The sequence below is a fragment of the Schistocerca americana genome, chromosome 6, assembly GCF_021461395.2.
Source record: "Schistocerca americana isolate TAMUIC-IGC-003095 chromosome 6, iqSchAmer2.1, whole genome shotgun sequence".
Lineage (NCBI taxonomy): Eukaryota > Metazoa > Arthropoda > Insecta > Orthoptera > Acrididae > Schistocerca > Schistocerca americana.
Window position 1 is genome coordinate 386,469,504 of NC_060124.1, and position 19,973 is coordinate 386,489,476.

Here is a 19,973-nt window from a genome sequence, read left to right on the forward strand (position 1 = left end):
AAGACGAGACATCAAGAAAAAGAAATATAAAGGGCAAGGCACAGAAGGTAAAAAGGAACTCGTCAGCACTCTCATTTGGGCTGCTGACAACTTATAAAGGCAAGCATACAACGCAGCGCATTTTCAGGCGAATATTCGTTAGAAAAGTCCGACTTTCCCAGGCTCGTTTTCTGTCACCTGCTTCATCTGCTTTCTATTTATGAATAAATCTCTTGGTTTAGATGAACTAAGAAACTTCGAAAGCAAAAGAGGCCATGGATTGAAGAACGCATTAAATTAAGTATGGTGCGATTTTGCTTTCGCCTGTGTCGTGCTTTTCATATGAAAAATATCACAAGCAATATTTCACGCAGAACTTTCAAGATTTTATACGTATCGTAATGGAAAACTAATAATGAACGCAAAAAGCTTCCAAAAAATTGTTTGGAGAGAATGGTGAACATAGGCGACTCATGATTAGCACCGTTCATGACATTACTACAAAATATTGCTACCACAACAAGCTGATAACAGGAAACAGAACGATCTCTGGGACAGAAACCTGTTGGTCATACGTCTGCTGAGTGAATGTCGTAACTTAGAATCCAGTCTCACTTGCATTTTACAGATATGTTGCAGACCCGTTTCAGACTGAAAGCATTCGGTATCAAGTTTCCAACAAAACGCCAAAATCTAATATTACTGACGTTGTTTAAATCCAGCAGGAAACCAACTTCATAATAGAATAATAATGAAGCTGACACTTTATGATTATGAGAGAGATTTTACAAAAAATGCGCAGAGGTTTTTCAAAGAGTTTATATCAAATACATTATCTTGCGAGTAACTTAAATCACGATCCTCTTGTGACTCGTGTTAGCGCACTGAATCTGTAGGCTTACTTAACATTTTTCTTTTGTTTTCTTTGGCTAAAGGACACTCTGAAAGATAGCCTACAGCCACTAATTTTGCACTCGATCTGTTCATTTAGTAGCGAAGCGAGATTTCTCCTTTTGGCATCATATACTTTAATTTTTGCTTCAACGTGAAACATTTTCAATTCATTTTGTATGCTTCAACTGTCGTGGCACAGGTTTCTGAAGCGAGCACCGTACGTAGATTTTTCTGCTTTGGTAATTCCTGAATTCTCTTTGCATCATCTTCTAAAACTCCTTCCACTTTTGCCAAAACGTGTTTTTGAGCACGGCTTGCGTTTTACACTATACTCTACTGCCTGTTCAAGGTTGCATTTTCCACATCATTCAAGTTAGTCACCATGTTACGAAATCCTGTGAATGGAAGAAATGGTGATCCTTCGTCACAAATATGTGGTCACTGAAGTGATACTGCTTGTTCGAAGGTGCTGAGGACGATTGACGTCACCAGTGACGGGAGGTATAGTCCATTGGGGAAGAAACTCGGCTGTGGATTTTCTGAGTCAACCATGCGTTCATCTAAACTAATTTATTTGAATCATTAGCTCCAACGAGTAACTGTAATAACTTAGGAGGCTGTGCAACCATTCATACAGCATAAAAAAGAGTTATGAATTTTTTTTAGTTTTGGCATGGAAATTCCAGCTGTCACAAAATTACAAGATAGGATAGTCTATTCGATTATGGGAGGAGCTCGTAGCACACACCCAGACATACAGATATACGACCTTTCACAGAATTTTATTTTATCAAGTAACTAATCAAAATGGCCAGCTTAAGAGAACTGGTCGTTTGATTTGGAGGGGAGGGGATCAAACAGCGAGATCATCAGTCCCATGATCACAGGTGTCAGAAATCAAGGGAGGAACAACACAAATGGCATAGTCCAGTCAAGGGGAAGGGAAAACGAGCAGACGAAGAGGGAAAAGGAACGTCAGGGTAGCATGAAGAGGAAACAAAAGGAGGAGCGTGGAGGGAAACGGGGAAAGCAGGGGTGCCCCTGCACCATTCCCACATCCTACCGTAATCATGACACAAAAAGGACAACACCAGTGGAAAAAGACACAAGAAAAGGGCAAACAAAACTGCACAAAAGAACAGATAAAAGGCGTGGAGAACCTGATTGGTGTAGAGGTTAGGCCAAGGTCTCCATAACCAACGCTACCGCTAACTGAGGGATTCCCATTCTAGAGGAAAATTCAAGGATTTAAACCTTAGAGGACAAACTATTTTCACGAAGGAAACCGAGGTCAGACGTAACCATGAGAGAGTAGTCCATTAACACCTGAGACAATACATATTTAGTGTAAAGGGTCAAAAGATGGGGGCTGTCCAGCAAAATATGGATCGCATGCAGGGGGGCCACAATAGAAAGGCAGGGGTGGCTCATTTAGGAGTAAAAACCGTGGGACCAACACGAAGAGAGCAGAAGGTGGTAGATTCCCTCGAGGAGAGGCGAAGGACAGAACGCCATATGGTGAGAGTATCCTTGATTGCGCGAAATTTACTAGACATTGGGGTAGCTTCCCAAGAGTCGGCCCACTACTGAACAGAACGTGATTTGATGTAAAACCCCAAATCATCCCCAGATGTGTCACAGAGATTGGAAGCAGGCGCCCCTCCCCCCCCCCCCCCCTCCCCAGAGCAAATTCATCAGCCAGGATACACACGGCCAGAAACCCAAAGGAAATCAAGTGAACAAGCCCCACCATTATGATCAGCGAGAATATTGTGGATAACAGAGACCAAAGGGTAATCGCCGATAGTATTTTCATAATTTATCTTGGGACGTCATTCTGTGGTTTGGTGTGGCCCTCCCAAGAGCTTGAAGCCACAAGTATTTTCTTACTGCCTTTGCTAAGGTTGCCTTGCAATGGTTGTTAATTTACCTCTTGTCTACCCCACCGTACTGCTGTTTGGTGCGGTGCGGTATAGTCGAAGTGTTCAGTAGTAGCGTATTCAGTCCCTCGCCCGTTTTAAGATTTGAGAGCTGCATCAATATCGACTTATAATCCCAGTATGCAATTTGTTTGAGTTGATTGCGCCCTGTTAACGTTTTATCCATCGTGGAAAGTCTTTCCCGTGCCGCATGTGATCCTGAAGGACAGAGCGGTGCACAACAGCGCATGACCATGACGAAATCAAAATATTTGTACTGTATATTATTTATTTAACGGTTCTAAGCACTGAGCTTAAGAGCGGAATTGTGTGGTTTTTACATTTATTTTGAAAGGAAAAGATGTACGTATCTGGTTAATTATAACATCTGTGCTTAATTATTTGTCATAATTCGTTGGGTTTACATTTCACTTTAATGTTAAATCTCAAGATTACCTGATACGGCCTAGGCAGCACACAACAATTACAAAAAAAGACCTAAATTTTTTTGTTCGTTAAGTCAGAAAGTTTTGCTAACACTGAAAACCTATTTTTGATGTAAATTCAATTTTCCCATTTCCATCAGTGTCTCCATACCGTTACTCATTGCCGATATTCCAAAATAAGCAACAACTGCCCAATCCAAGGCCAAAAGTAGATGCCACAACCTCACTTTCTTTTCCATCTTCTAATTATAAGTTTTGCACCCTGTTGATCTACCAGGTACTCAATAGCCTGGGTGGTATCCATTGTTTACTTTCTTGTAATATGACTTCAAATCGGTGCTCCTAAATTACTTCCGTAAACAACGGTACGTCGTTGTAACAACCAAACGAAATGATTATATCATGCCGGCAGGAGTGACCGAGCGGTTCTAGGCGCTTCAGTCTGGAACCGCGCGACCGCCACGGTCGCAGGTTCGAATCCTGCCTCGGCATGGATGTGTGTGATATCCTTAGGTTAGTTAGGTTTAAGTAGTTCTAAGTTCTAGGTGACTGATGACCTCAGCTGTTAAGTTCCATAGTGCTCAGAGCCATTTGAACCATTTTTTATCATATCATCTTCAGAACACATAGTGGAATGGTGTTCCAAACACTTGTGTTACTCACACAGAGCAATCAGTAAAAGTCTGACAGGAAAAATATTTTCTAATAGCAAACAGCACTCGCTTGGTTAACAGTAATCAGACAATCAGTGAGAGCTGTGCAGTCAACATTGTGGGTGACACGGTCCGTTTGTGAATGACAGTTATCCATGACACGCTCCAGTTGTCAATCCATGCGTTTACGCTGCGCCAATAAATAAAACTAGACAGCATTAACATTGGGAAGTATAGCGTTAACTGTTTCGCTCAAAATAAACTGCTACTGTCGAAAAGTCAACGAAGTTTTACGTTTTCCCTCAACTCGCGCTGGTACTTGAACAAATACGCAATACACAGCTGAATGTACCGCTAACATTTTATTTCTCTGATGTCTGTAAAGTGAAGTATTTGTAGAGCCAAAATTCTCTCAATTCAGTAAGCTGTTAAGTTCCTCTTCTATGTCTGATTTCAACGAACTGCCTTACGATTCAACATTCGAATTACTATGTCTACCTTCTAATGGCATATAATTAAAACCAATAAATCAGCCCCCACTAATATATCAGCTTTTGGTTCTTTAAAAGACGGAATATACGGACTCCAAAAAGTATTTTTTGAACAGATAGTTTGTTTCCACTAGTTATAGATGATTTCATGTATTGTTCATATCGTAGTCACAAATGTAATAAACTGTTAAGATTTGGTTTGTGTGTGTGTGTGTGTGTGTGTGTGTGTGTGTGTGTTCGCACTGTTGTTAACTTAAGGGGCGGATGTATTTATTTCAATATTATTCTAAGACGTTGTATTTTTAGTTCTTTGGGCTATTTTAACTGCACCCGCGATCTAGGCGTAAAAAATGAAATAAAAAATGGTAGGGAAGTAGAGCCTTTGATTAGTAATAAAAACTTTCTTGGTCCTGGCTTCGAACCCTGCCAACGCTGCCGTCGCTCATATTTTGAATCAGCATTGGCGGCCAAGAACTTCCAGCATGAGAAGTCACCCTCATTCTGCCAACGGCCTTCTCCAACAGAGTGGAGGAGCGGACAGAGGCTCAGGGCACTCTCTTGATTTCGGGGTGGGAAATTGCTCCTAAGGAAATAAGGATGAGCAATGATCAACTGCATGGGGATGCGGAAGTCAATGGAAGGCACTGCTTTAAAGACACGCAATGTGAATCAACAGGACATGTGGCCTGTAATTGAAAAAGTGTCATGATGATCTTTCCACTAGCAAAAGATTTGCAGAATAGTCCTCCATTCGGATCTCAGGGAGAGGACTCCCAAGGGGATGTGACCATGAGAAAAAGATTTAATAACCAACGAAAGACTAATCTTCTACGAGTCGAGGCACGTTATGTTAGAAGTTTGAGTGTGGTAGAGAAGCTAGAAAAATCTGAAAAGGGAAATGCAAATGCTAAATCTAGATATATTGTGGCCCAGTGAAGAGAAATTGATAGCAGACAAGGATTTATGGCCAGTTGAGTATAGGATAATATCAACAGCAGCAGAAAATGGTATAACGGGAGTAGGATTCCTTATGAATATTAAGATAGCGCAGAGACTGTGTTTTTGCGAAGAGTTCAGTGATAGAGTTGCTCAACACCTACAACAATAAGTCAGGTACACATGCCGACATCTCAAGTTGAAGATGAATAGAAAATACTGTTTATGAGGATACTGAATGGGTAGTTCAGTACGTAAACGGAAATGAAAATCTAATAGTCATGGGGACTGGAATACAGTTCAAGGGGAAGGAGCAGAAGCAAGGTTTATGCGACAACTTGAGCCTGGTACTAGGAATGAGAGAGACGAAAGACTGAGTTCTGCAATAACTTTCAGATAGTGATATCGAATAATCCGTTAGAGAATCACAAGAGGCGGAGGTATATGTGGAAAAGGACGGGTGATACAGGAAGGCTTAAGTTACAGTACATCATGGTCAACAGAGATTCTGGAACCATATACTTTATTGTAAGGCATATCCAGGAGATACATAGGCTCTGATTACAATTTAGCGGTGGTGAACAGTAGGCTGAAGCTTAAGAGACTAGTCAGCAAGAATCAGTGAGCAAAGAAGTGGGATAGGAGAACACTAAGGAATGAAGAGGTACGCTTGAAGTTCTCCAGGAATATCAAAATAAGCAGTTCAATTGGAGAGGAATACTCACCTCTAAAAAGCGCAATCACAGAAGGTGGAATGACAAAGGTACAAAGAAGGTAACTGCGAAGAAACGACTGGTAATGGAATGAAAGGAGAAAGGACGAAAATGTTCAGCCATACAGACCAGCAAATGGGTCCAACTGCACATTGGAATCCACCGGTATTTCAGAGGCTTACTTACCCAATTCATCCCCTCTATTTTCTTCAATAGTTTTTGGTACATTGGCACTGAAATCTTTGATTCCTTGTTTTACTCATTCGATAGTGTTAATAAAAGGTTGATTTTTTTAAAGTTCTGATCTTGATTGTTTCCCCTAAGACTTGAATTGCTCTTTCATTTCATCAATTTTTTTCTATTTCGTTTAGCTTTTTTCATTCTGATTCATATTTTGAAAGCATTTATTAAAGCTGAAGAAACATTAACTAAAATTATTTGTAATGTTTAACATTTTATGTTTATATTATTGAAGTCAAGAGGGTCGATCCTCCTCCTTATGTAGTTAATTTTTTTTATTTTATCTCTGAACATACCTTCATCCGGTTTTCTAGTGATATCTGTTGCAAAAAGTCCAAACTGATCATTTCAACATTTACTACACATATCTTTAACATTACCAAATTTTAAATCACCACCAAGAAACTCATGGTAAATATGCTTCAAATTTGTGTCATCTTGTCTGGAAATATTTTAAAAATTGGTATTATCTCTGTGTAATTGTTTTGGTATTTTTGAGTAAGTTTGAGCAAAATAAAAAAAATCTATTCCTTTATGTCTTCCTCTAGTAAAATATTCTCTACCTATATCTTGATTTTCAAGAATGAAACCATCAAATACCATACATGAATAATCTCAGTATTGATCTAACGGTTGCTAGTGATGTTCCTAAAATTATTCCATTCAAATTAATTAACATAAATTTTAATTTAGCTATGGGAATATTTGTAAACCATACTGATAATTTTCATTGAGAAACTAATATTATTGTTTCATTCAAACCAAATATAGAATCTGGTGGTCTCATAATTCATGAATCAAATGATCCTGTATAGATTCAAATTTTTGAACCTATTCCAAATTTATAAATAGCTATATGAGATGAAAATAATAATTGGATTGATCTCAGTGGTTCTTTCGAATGGTTGTTTTAGAAATAGCTTAATACAAGTTATTCTTTAATAAATACTGAATAAAATGAAAGTTATAAATTCCACTCATTCCTTGTGAATGAGAAATCTAAAAATAATTTGAATGTGCCTAGCAAAGTGAGAGAAATTAATACAAATATTAGTGATGGATGGGTACATCCTAACCACACTCAGTTGGCTATGTGTTTCAGTATTATTGGAGCTGTTAGTACAGATTACCCAACTTTTGATTGAAAATCCAAATTGAAAATTAATTGATAATTATGTAAGTTATTTGATTTTGTAATCATAAAGAAAGGAAATTATATTTCATCTTAAATCGAAGATCCTTTTATTATTTTGTCAGTTTTACTTCATTTGATTTCCTCACTTGCTGAAAATTAATTAAAAAATTCATCAAAGAAAGCTCATTCACGAAAGACCCCTATTGCACTCAGTGTACCCACTTACTACTGCTTTGTATCTTATCTATTTCCTCTGGAGCAAAAAGCAGAGCCATTTGACATGGATGACTGGAAGTGAGAGATTTGGGGTGATGAATCTCTCTCTACCATATGACAATCAGATGAAGCTTTGTACTTTTCGAAAGCCTGGTAACAGTATCTCCCATCGTGTATAGTGCCAACAGTACTCTTTTATTTACTCTCAATCCATATTCTGCTCTCGTCAGAACATTCAATTTAACACACGCTATAATTCTTCTTCACTTTCGCCGAGGATAGGAATGTCATCAGCTTATCTAGGTACAGTTCGTGAGGTACAGTTCGTGGCCTAGCCGTTTTAGTGTAAATTATAATATATATATATATATATATATATATATATATATATATATATATATATATATAGTTTTCTAAGAGAACCTCAATCATGTGTTACAGCTGGGACGTGAATATCCTTATAAAAACCAACCTCATCCTTTGTATGTTTAGGGCTAGAACTTGGCATTTCTTTTAATTCCTTCTGATTATGTTACATACGCTGTATGCAGAGCGTTGGAGCGTCGGGAATATCCATTGTGGGATAAGGCACAGAGGTGAAGGAATGTACAGGACGTCAAATATCTTTGAACATTACAAAGTGAATATCGATCCGCTGGATTCCATAGGTTACTAAATCCACACGTACTACCACAATACAGCAATAGCATATCAAATCCCTAATGCCACGGGCAAGTCATACTTCTGCAGCGTGTCTCATTCAAGGGAACTTATATATCAATTATTGGATCTTGTAGAATTTTGAAATTGAGGGCATACCGACTGTTATATTTAACCCACTGCTCCAAAAATCCCAGACTTTTTTATGATATTTGATAACTTATTGTAAACGCAGTGATCTGTATGAAATTTAAATTAAGTATTTAGTCTTGTACACAAATACTTTTTAAATATTTTATTTAAATGGTGACCTGCATCAATCTTTAAGATCATCATAGGACCATTACATGCCTCCTCAGGTGGTATGCAGAGACGCCGATCGGAGCATGAACACATTTCAAAAGACACATTCGCTGAACGCTCCACAAAGCATGTGTATCATGGCACATGTTCATGCTCTACAAAGCGTCTCTGCACACGAACTAAGCCGAGCATTCGACTCCTGACATATGCTCGGCTCCATCCAGTCTCTGTGCACATCACCTATGGAGAAATGTAATGTCCGATGGCGATCTTTAAGAATGAAACAGGTTACTATTAAAATAAAATATTTAGAACATTTTTGCGTTCACGGCCAATTCTTTTAAATTTTCTATATGTGTAAGATCGATTGATTGAATGGGCCTCTAGTGGTGTGACAGGATGACTGAGTGTTCGTCATACCAGCTATATGCGTGCAGAACGTAGACCACGACTGGACTTAAAATCTCGGCTTACTACTCGCGAAAAATTCATATAAAATCTGATGCTTTCGATAACTGCCTCCATCATTGTCATTGCTAAGTCTGTCATGAATGGTGACGTAGCCAATTTTATGCCGAGATTACATCTGATTGATTAGACACCATATAGAGAGAAATGTTGTGACCAGTTAAATGTAACCTCTATCTGAGAGTACGAAGGATTTATAAAGTTTCTTTTATGTTTGTTTGTGTGTGTGTGTGTGTGTGTGTGTGTGTGTGTGTGTGTGTGTGGTTTCGTGGGAGAGTCAACATACTGTTGCAGAGCGATGTACTGAGCGTCAACATTAAATTAAAGAGATGAATTCTGAAAAATCAGTGGTGGCCATGCACAATCTGATAATGAAATACAATATAAATGTTAAAAGAGAAGAGAGGTCTGGCTCATGTTTGCAAAAACTTCAACAGACACAACGAATATGCGCTTATTAATGCCTAAACGCAGGCACTTGATAAAGAAAGAGAAAAGAGCATGAATGCTCATTCTCTAGTTCAGGCCGGCCGGAGTGGCCGAGCGGTTAAAGTCTGGAACCGCACGACCGCTACGGTCGCAGGTTCGAATCCTGCCTCGGGCATGGACGTGTGTGATGTCCTTAGGTTAGTTAGGTTTAAGTAGTTCTAAGTTCTAGGGGACTTATGACCACAGCAGTTGAGTCCCATAGTGCTCAGAGCCATTTGAACCATCTCTAGTTCAGTGTGTGATATGACTCCCTGAGCTAAAAGTGATGTTGGTCAGCTAGCGCAAATGTAAATGCGCTATCTCCATGATTTCATCATGATATCACCTTGTTAACCCGATGCTGTCCCATGGGTATGAAAATGGGAGCTTTGCCATTTTCTTTAAAGTCAAGCAGTAATCGAAAGCACGGAATTTTATCCGAATCTGATGTACATAGAGATATGCGCTGTGACTGTTCATTTGCGCTTCATAATACGTACATACTTTTGACCATTTTTTTTTTTTTTTTTTGGAAATATAAGTTTGACTATCTGGATGATCTGAAAATGGGTTCTGGCCATAACTAGTGATCAAGTAAACAAAAATGTGAAATTTGTAGGTTTGGTTGGTTTTCCATTGTACTGTTAAAATGTGTTTACTTTCACACTTAGAATTTTCTTAAACGCATTAATGGAGCCACACTCTAACGATGAAAAACATCCCCATGACTTAAGACCACTATTTTCATCAAAGATATTTGACGTCCTGTACATTCCTTCACCTCTGTGCCTTATCCCACAATGGATATTCCCGACGCTCCAACGCTCTGCATACAGCGTATGTAACATAATCAGAAGGAATTAAAAGAAATGCCAAGTTCGCCCACTGGGGTTCTAGCCCTAAACAAACAAAGGATGAGGTTGGTTTTTATAAGGATATTCACGTCCCAGCTGTAAGACATTATTGAGGTTCTCTTAGAAAACTATATATATATATATATATATATATATATATATATATATATATATATATATATATATATATACATATATATAATTTACACTAAAACGGCTAGGCCACGAACTGTACCTCACGAACTGTACCTAGATAAGATTAGCTGATGACATTCCTATCCTCGGCGAAAGTGAAGGAGAATTATAGCGTGTGTTAAATTGAATGTTCTGACGAGAACAGAATATGGATTGAGAGTAAATAAAAGAGTACGAAAGTAATGAGTTGTAGTAGAAATGCGAACAGTGAGAAACTTAATTTCAGAATTTGAGATCACGAAGTTAAGGAACTCTGCTAAATAGGCAGCAAAATAACCCTTGCGGTCTAGCACTGCCAAAAAGGTCATTCATTGCCGAGAGAAGACTACTAATATTGATCATAGGACTTAATTTGAGAGAGAAATTTTCTTGTACGACGAACCTGGGTGCACGAATGGCAAAACGTCATTTTTTCGGATGAATCCAGGTTCTGTTTACAGCATTTTTGTATGGCGACATCGCGGTGAATGCACATTGGAAGCGTGTATTCGTCATCGCCATACTGGCGTATCACCCGGCTTGATGGTATGGGGTGCCACTGGTTACACGTCTCGGTCACCTCTTGTTCGCATTGACGGCACTTTGAACAGTGGACGTTACATTTCACATATCTTACGACCCGTGGCTCTACCCTTCATTCGATCCCTGCGAAACCCTACATTTCAGCAGGATAATGCACGACCGAATGTTGCAGGTCCTGTACGGGCCTTTCTGGATACAGAAAATGTCCGACTGCTGCCCTGGCCAACACATTCTCCAGATCTCTCACCAATTTAAAACGTCTGGTCAATGGTGGCCGAGCAACTGGCTCGTCACAATACGCCAGTCAGTACTCTTGATGAACTGTGGTATCGTGTTGAAGCTGCATGGGTAGCTGTACCATCCAAGCTCTGTTTGACTCAATGGCCAGGCGTATCAAGGCCGCTATTACGGCCAGAGGTGGTTGTTCTGGGTACTGATTTCTCAGGTTCTATGCACCCAAATAGCGTGCAAATGTAATCACATATCAGTTCTAGTACAATATATTTGTCCAATGACTACCCGTTTATCATCTGCATTTCTTCTTGGTGTAGCAATTTTAACGGCCAGGAGTGTAGTTTTTGTCTAGATTACTGTCTTCAGTGCAGTTAGTCGAGAGGTGTTGGGGAGGTGGCGTGATGGTGGCATGGTGTCCGCAGATGGAGAGCTCCAACGCCAGCCAGGTGGTGTACAAGACGGTGGGACTGGGCAGCTCCGGCCGCTACCGCTGCGAGGTGTCCGGGGAGGCGCCCTCCTTCCAGACCGTCACGGACCACGGGGACATGGTCGTCGTCGGTGAGTAGCAGCACCGCTCGCAAGCGTACATAGCTAGACAAAAGTATGGAAACCCGTGAGAAATTCGAGCTTGAACATATGTCCACATACTAGTCACGTATGCATTTTTCGCTGTTGTATTCGACCACCGAGCGGCAACTGTCCAATGTCCTCAGTACCTTACAAGTGTCAGTCTTGGAGACACTGTTTTCTGTCGGTGTGAGTCCACTATGCAGGAGCTAAGTGGATTGGAAAGTAGGCAAATTGTTGGTGGTAGTATGATGGGTGCTTCTTAACCAAGGGAGATGAAATGTTTGATGTCTCAAGATGCACCATATGCAAGATTTACACCGCATACAGGAGAAAGTGGAAAAACAATATCCGGTAAGTTACAAAGCGGAGGAAAATGTTTGTTGAAAGATCGTGAGACGGTCGTTGCGGTGGATTGTGTCGATTAACGAGACGACGACAACTGCAAAAATCACTGCAGAAAAAAAAAATGTTAAAATGTGTGTGGAATCTTATGGGACTTAACTGCTAAGGTCATCAGTCCCTAAGCTTACACGCTACTTAACTTAAATTATCCTGAGGACAAACACACACACCCATACCCGAGCGAGGACTCGAACCTCCCCGGGACCAGCCGCACAGTCCATGACTGCAGTGCCCCAGATCACTCGGCTAATCCAGCACAGTCAGTGCAGAATTCAATGTCACAATCACGAACATTGTCAGTACCAAAGCAACACGAAGGAAATTCCATAAGCAAGTAATTGCAGGGTGAGCCGGAATTCAAAACCGCTCATCGTTATAGCACATGCCCGTACTGGAGTGCCAAAGACGTAAAAGCTGGACTATTGAGGAATGGAAGAATATTACGTGGTCGGATGAGACCTATTTCACACTGTTCCAACTTCTGGCTGAGTTCACATCCCATGAGTGAATCATGACAGATGCTCACTGATGATTCGGGTAACCACATCGCGATATTCCAAGGACCCCAAGGATACTCGGTAAGGACGTTATCACTGTCGAGAATTATGTGAACATTTTAGCTCATCAGGTCCATCCCATGGTACGATGTGTCTTCCCCAACGGTGATGCTGTCTTCATTGACATCAGGGTCCATGTTCACACAGCGCATATCGTGAGGACTGGGTTTTGTGTAATCAATGATGAATGGTCGCATCTCTTATGGCCACCACAGTCATCATATCACAATATTACTGACCCTTAATGCTCTGCTTTAGAGGAAAGTGTCCGTTATCGTTTCCCACTTCCATTATTGTTACTTGAATTTGGAGCTATTTTGCAGGAAGTATGGTATATGATTCCATTGGAAGCCTTACAGGACGAGCATTTATCCTGCAAATGGAATGTGCTTTGAATGACAACCCGTTCCTGACGTTGTGATAGGCTGGGTAATGTGTTTTTTGGTGGTGTTTTGCATATTTCTGTCCACCTCCTCTACGTTCGCTGCGGTTACTGGCGGCCCACACCGTGCAAGCGATGTCGTGCTGTCTGTCTGCTATCACAAAGTTCCGCAAACTGTTTAAACTTAACATCTGCCGGCCACTCCCATTTGTTTTTTACATTCCTCGTGGAATCCAGGCAGGTCAGCGTGGTGTATCATAATTAGTAGCGAAAACTTGCGGGTGAGAGTAAGCCATAGCAGAAACAATATCGTCCATAATGTGAGTATGCAAACCGGTTGTTTGAGATAACTGCGAATGTGTGGTTGTGAGATGCGGTGGTGGTGGTGGTGGTGGTTAGTGTTTAACGTCCCGTCGACAACGAGGTCATTAGAGACGGAGCGCAAGCTCGGGTTAGGGAAGGATTGGGAAGGAAATCGGCCGTGCCCTTTCAAAGGAACCATCCCGGCATTTGCCTGAAACGATTTAGGGAAATCACGGAAAACCTAAATCAGGATGGTCGGAGACGGGATTGAACCGTCGTCCTCCCGAATGCGAGTCCAGTGTGCTAACCACTGCGCCACCTCGCTCGGTGGTTATGAGATGCCTCTGATTTCAGAATGAAATATTGCCCTAGTGACTGTAAATGTACCATCTCTGTAGTCATGGTCACTCATATACCATTGTGCTATGTTGCTCGACTCAGAAGTTAGCAGGTTCGAATCCTAGTGGTGGTAGGTTCGTCCAATCCAAATAATAAGTACTACTCCGATATGAAGTGGTTGGAGACGGATCGATATTTACTGTTTTCATTCCCTTGGCTTCAACTAACATCATCAGTTGTGCATTCGTTGTCGATCAGCACTGCTGGATAAGACCACCCTTATAAGTATCGACGTGGGAGGGCAGTAAAAGGCAAATGTGATGTACCTTAATTGCATTCTCGCTGTTGGTGTATTCCTTTAAGTGCGCTGATTTAAAATGACACACTCAGCTGAGAACTCGCCTTATCTTCCTAAGTTGGCTGACATAAGAAATCCGTCACCTCATAAAATAGTTCCTTACATACATAGCAGAAGTATAACTACTCATATATGGCATGCAGTGTATCCTGTATTACATACACTGCGCAGGCTTACGAAGTAAAATTTCAAGGAAATTCATTTTTCTGTACCTAGCCAATTTCGTGTTGTACCTTATATTCTGTATATTTGTCACGAAAATTGAGGCGATTATTTCTTCTTTTTAACAGCTGACTAGCAAACTATAAAGAAGTGCCACTAGTGTAGTTTTGTTGCGATACAGTGATGAAATCCCTCAGCACTGTTATAAAACAAATAGATATTGAGACACCTCTGCGGCAGAAATTCGGATTATAGTTATCAAACTTCCTTGAGCGACGCTAGACTCGTTTGTCAAGTTACTTGCAGGATTGAAGTAGAGTAAGCGAGAATGCAGCCGTATATGAACTTCTCGGAATATTACCTCTGTATATTGCAACGCGTATTTCGCAGGAATCCTCCCAGTCTCTTGTTGACAACTTTACTCAGGTATAATAGGAACGTTCTCCGTATTAAGCTGTCATCCTCTCATGGGTATGTTTACTTGCTCATTTCTACTGAATTACTACATTTGTTCGTGAAATGTAGTCTCGGTTAAATAAGAAAAACCTTTTTCTTTGACTTTCTAATATTCCAAGAAGATAGTTGCCATTTCTGGCTTAATAATGCAGCATTTCTTCTGTTAACATTTTCTCCGAGAAGCAATGGCTATAGATGTTAGTTATGAGCGGCGTTTCTCCGATGGGCTTTTAGAAACCTACTGAATTGGTTGACTGATTCATTTCATGAAATAGAAACCACCGTTTCTTTTCAACTAACCACCGTTTCAGCCATTTAGAAAGTTGCTTGATATAGTAACTGAAGCAAGCAAACTCAACCATTTGAACATTGCAGCCCTCACCTTAAGTTTGCTAGATTAACAGCACACGCGAGATGCTGTTCGGAAGTTTTCACATCGGTCACACTTCGCATATCGTGTCTCTGTGTAAGTTCATACCTGAAATCACTGCAGACAGCGCAGGTCACTGGCTCATGACGCTGACACTGCTGCAAGGTGTAAAAAGTCGTACCATGGTGGATCTGGAAAGGCACTAAATATTCCATGTTGAATAACGTCACCAAATAACTATTGGGATGCCACACGTTCACGGCTATGTACAACTCTAGATGTACGCTACACTTCACTCTACACATGTGTTGCACAATACACAGTAATCCAACACTTCGGTTAAATAGCAAATTACAGCCCGACCGGTTCTCCCGATAGTATCGTGATTGAATTGCGTTTAACTTGGTATATTTTAAAATTTCACAGTAGTTTAGTAAATTTTCTAACATTTCTAATGACCGTGTTCTACACATGTTCATTCGAGTCGGACGCCCCCACTTGAGTGCCACCACAGTGCAACTGAGCTCTTAGAGCTTCCCAACGCCAAAACTACTCTCAGCAAATCGGGTGCCGGGATTCGTTTCGTTTCCTTATACACTCCTGGAAATTGAAATAAGAACACCGTGAATTCATTGTCCCAGGAAGGGGAAACTTTATTGACACATTCCTGGGGTCAGATACATCACATGATCACACTGACAGAACCACAGGCACATAGACACAGGCAACAGAGCATGCACAATGTCGGCACTAGTACAGTGTATATCCACCTTTCGCAGCAATGCAGGCTGCTATTCTCCCATGGAGACGATCGTAGAGATGCTGGATGTAGTCCTGTGGAACGGCTTGCCATGCCATTTCCACCTGGCGCCTCAGTTGGACCAGCGTTCGTGCTGGACGTGCAGACCGCGTGAGACGACGCTTCATCCAGTCCCAAACATGCTCAATGGGGGACAGATCTGGAGATCTTGCTGGCCAGGGTAGTTGACTTACACCTTCTAGAGCACGTTGGGTGGCACGGGATACATGCGGACGTGCATTGTCCTGTTGGAACAGCAAGTTCCCCTGCCGGTCTAGGAATGGTAGAACGATGGGTTCGATGACGGTTTGGATGTACCGTGCACTATTCAGTGTCCCCTCGACGATCACCAGTGGTGTACGGCCGGTGTAGGAGATCGCTCCCCACACCATGATGCTGGGTGTTGGCCCTGTGTGCCTCGGTCGTATGCAGTCCTGATTGTGGCGCTCACCTGCACGGCGCCAAACACGCATACGACCATCATTGGCACCAAGGCAGAAGCGACTCTCATCGCTGAAGACGGCACGTCTCCATTCGTCCCTCCATTCACGCCTGTCACGACACCACTGGAGGCGGGCTGCATGATGTTGGGGCGTGAGCGGAAGACGGCCTAACGGTGTGCGGGACCGTAGCCCAGCTTCATGGAGACGGTTGCGAATGGTCCTCGCCGATACCCCAGGAGCAACAGTGTCCCTAATTTGCTGGGAAGTGGCGGTGCGGTCCCCTACGGCACTGCGTAGGATCCTACGGTCTTGGCGTGCATCCGTGCGTCGCTGCGGTCCGGTCCCAGGTCGACGGGCACGTGAACCTTCCGCCAACCACTGGCAACAACATCGATGTACTGTGGAGACCTCACGCCCCACGTGTTGAGCAATTCGGCGGTACGTCCACCCGGCCTCCCGCATGCCCCCTATACGCCCTCGCTCAAAGTCCGTCAACTGCACATACGGTTCACGTCCACGCTGTCGCGGCATGCTACCAGTGTTAAAGACTGCGATGGAGCTCCGTATGCCACGGCAAACTGGCTGACACTGACGGCGGCGGTGCACAAATGCTGCGCAGCTAGCGCCATTCGACGGCCAACACCGCGGTTCCTGGTGTGTCCGCTGTGCCGTGCGTGTGATCATTGCTTGTACAGCCCTCTCGCAGTGTCCGGAGCAAGTGTGGTGGGTCTGACACACCGGTGTCAATGTGTTCTTTTTTCCATTTCCAGGAATGTATGACACGACTCTTCTCAGCTAATGAGAAACTGACACACAGTTCGACACAAAGCTGCTATGTGGCCAGAGCCAAGTCACTAAAATTACAGCCAGCCGCTGTGGCCGAGCAGTTTTAGGCGCTTCAGTACGGAACCGCGCTGCTGCTACGGTCGCAGGTTCGAATCCTGCCTCGGGCATGGATGTGTGTGATGTCCTTAGGTCAGTTAGCATTAAGTAGTTCTAAGTCTAGGAGACTGATGACCTCAGATGTTAAGTCCCACAGTGCGTAGAATCATTTAAACCATTTGAACTAAAATTACATCAGCCGCTCCGGCTCTGCCCACAGTTGGGTACTGTTGCACAGTCTCAAGAAATATAATGAATTAAACATGAAATACTGAACATGGAATCTAGCATATACGTATTACAGCCCGCAGTTTTTCACATATATTGATTACTCGAACCGTGAACCATACAAAAAAATGGATCGTTATTACTGGCAGATTAAAAGTACCGCACACCATGAGCGAACTCTGGGTGGTATGACTGTTCTCTGGTTGTTGTTTTCCAGCAAGTTTCCATCCGTATAAAACGTTTTAATGTACATACCAAGATGAACCAAAACGTTACGATCACTTTTGCCACGCCATCAGCAGCGATTATGAGTGGAATGGATTCGAAAAGTCCCTGTATGTTTCCGAACATATGTGGAACCAGCCGTCTAAGCACAGGTCACTCAATTTCCGTAAATTACAGTTCGGTGGTTTGTGGGCGCAGAGCTGCCACACGGAAGCGTCTCAGACGTGATCCAAATCTGGTGACCAAGATATCGACAAGAGTACACTTCATGCCCCGCAAACTACTATAGTACGATTCTGACCTTGTGACACAGACAGTTATCCTGCTGGGAGATGCCATCGCTATCCTGTGAAATACTGTATTTTGCAGTGCAGCGAACAATGCTACGAACGATGCGTGACATCATAGTACGTGTCTCTCAGTTAGAGCACACAAAAGTAACAAAGAGTAAAAATTCTGAATAAAGCTTCAAACTGAACTTTGAAAGAACAAATTCTCAAAATGCGTGAGTTGAAACAGCCTGAGTCCGCAGCTCATGGTCGTGTGGTAGCGTTCTCGCTTCCCGCGCCCGGGTTCCCGGGTTCGATTCCCGGCGGGGTCAGGGATTTTCTCTGCCTCGTGATGACTGGGTGTTGTGTGATGTCCTTAGGTTAGTTAGGTTTAAGTAGTTCTAAGTTCTAGGGGACTGATGACCATAGATGTTAAGTCCCATAGTGCTCAGAGCCATTTGAACCATTTTGAAGCAGCCTGGAAATTTACGTATCAGAACTGACCAAATGAAATTCCGACGTTTAAATGACACACAGGCTAACGTGAAACACTACACTGTTATGAGCAAGCATGACAGAGAAAATTCGATCTGAACAAAACTTTAACTGAACTGGCCCTTATGATAGTTTCGAAATGCAATACGTGAGTGTAAATAACCTTACTATGCCCTAACAGCCATGTTAAACTACTGAATGTTAAAATGGAACGCAGCAGCAAAAAAGATAAAGAAAACATTGCCCAAGTGGGGTGCAAGGAAAAACAAGTATGCGAAGCACATCACTTTAAGCTTTGAGCAAATGTGTTAATTGTGTTCCGCTAAAGGCAATGCGGTAACACACGATTGCAACACAAAAGTCTAGTAAGGGAATGACGGGAGAAAGTGAAATTAATGTTTGGTGTAGAAGAAACTATCATTTGAAAATTTAATGACGAAACCGACTTTTATCTATTACAACGATCTTTAAAAAAATTACTTCTTATGAAAGAAATATTACTCTGCGATGTATTTCTTTAACGGAATGGTAAAGGAGTGGTGAATCTATAACACTGAATCCAAGCCATGTGAACAGATATTTTGTATAATCTCGTTTCGGTAGTTGACCTAGCCGACCCGAAACAGTGAATAAAGAAAATGACATCGAAAATTTATCTTTCTCAAACTCATCACAAATTACGCAAGAGTAAGAAATGCAGCGACAACATTATCTGACTTTCTTCACACTTCAAACTCCATCTTTACAAAACCATATTTACAAAAATCAACATCCTCTGTGCTTGCGTCCCCGTGTCCTGCTGGTCATTTCCAGACCGCTCAGCACCGTGACTAACAGCAGATTCTCTCACTTAAAACTCTTGAGTGCTACACAAGCAACGATAAAGATCACATTGGTTAAGCTCATAATCTCTGTGGCGTAACATGTCGAGTGACCTCCCCAATGCCAACCTGTATGGTTTTCGAAAACATTGATCATGGGAAACCCAACTCACACTTTTTTCATATGACGTACTGAAAACTTTCGATCAAGGAAATCAGGTAGATGCAGTGTTCCTTGATTTCCGAAAAGCATTGACTCAGTACCCCATCTACATTTATTGTCAAAAGTACGACCACATGGGGCATCAAGTGAAATCTGTGATTGGATTGAGGACGTTCTGGTAGAAGGAGAACACAGCATGTTATCTTGGATGGAGAGTCATCGTTAGATGTAGAAGTAACTTCGGGTCTGCCCCATGGAAATCTGTTGGAATCATCGCTGTTCATGTTATATATTAATGACCTTACAGACCATATTAATAGTAAAATCAGGCTTTTTGCAGATGATGAAGTTGTTTATAATGGAGTACTATCTGAGAGAAGCTGCACAAATATTCAGTCAGGTCTTGATCAGATGTCAACATGG

The 19,973-nt window shown here is 41.9% G+C and overlaps 1 protein-coding gene across 1 annotated transcript in view; it reads left to right on the forward strand.

The window, feature by feature from the left end:
* Nucleotides 1–19,973, forward strand: part of LOC124620160 — a 194,095-nt gene that overhangs the window by 91,260 nt on the left and 82,862 nt on the right. Inside the window, exon 3 of the mRNA XM_047146830.1 lies at nt 11,749–11,884. Within this exon, the coding sequence (XP_047002786.1) occupies nt 11,749–11,884 (136 nt within the window). The remainder of the gene's footprint in view (nt 1–11,748; nt 11,885–19,973) is intronic.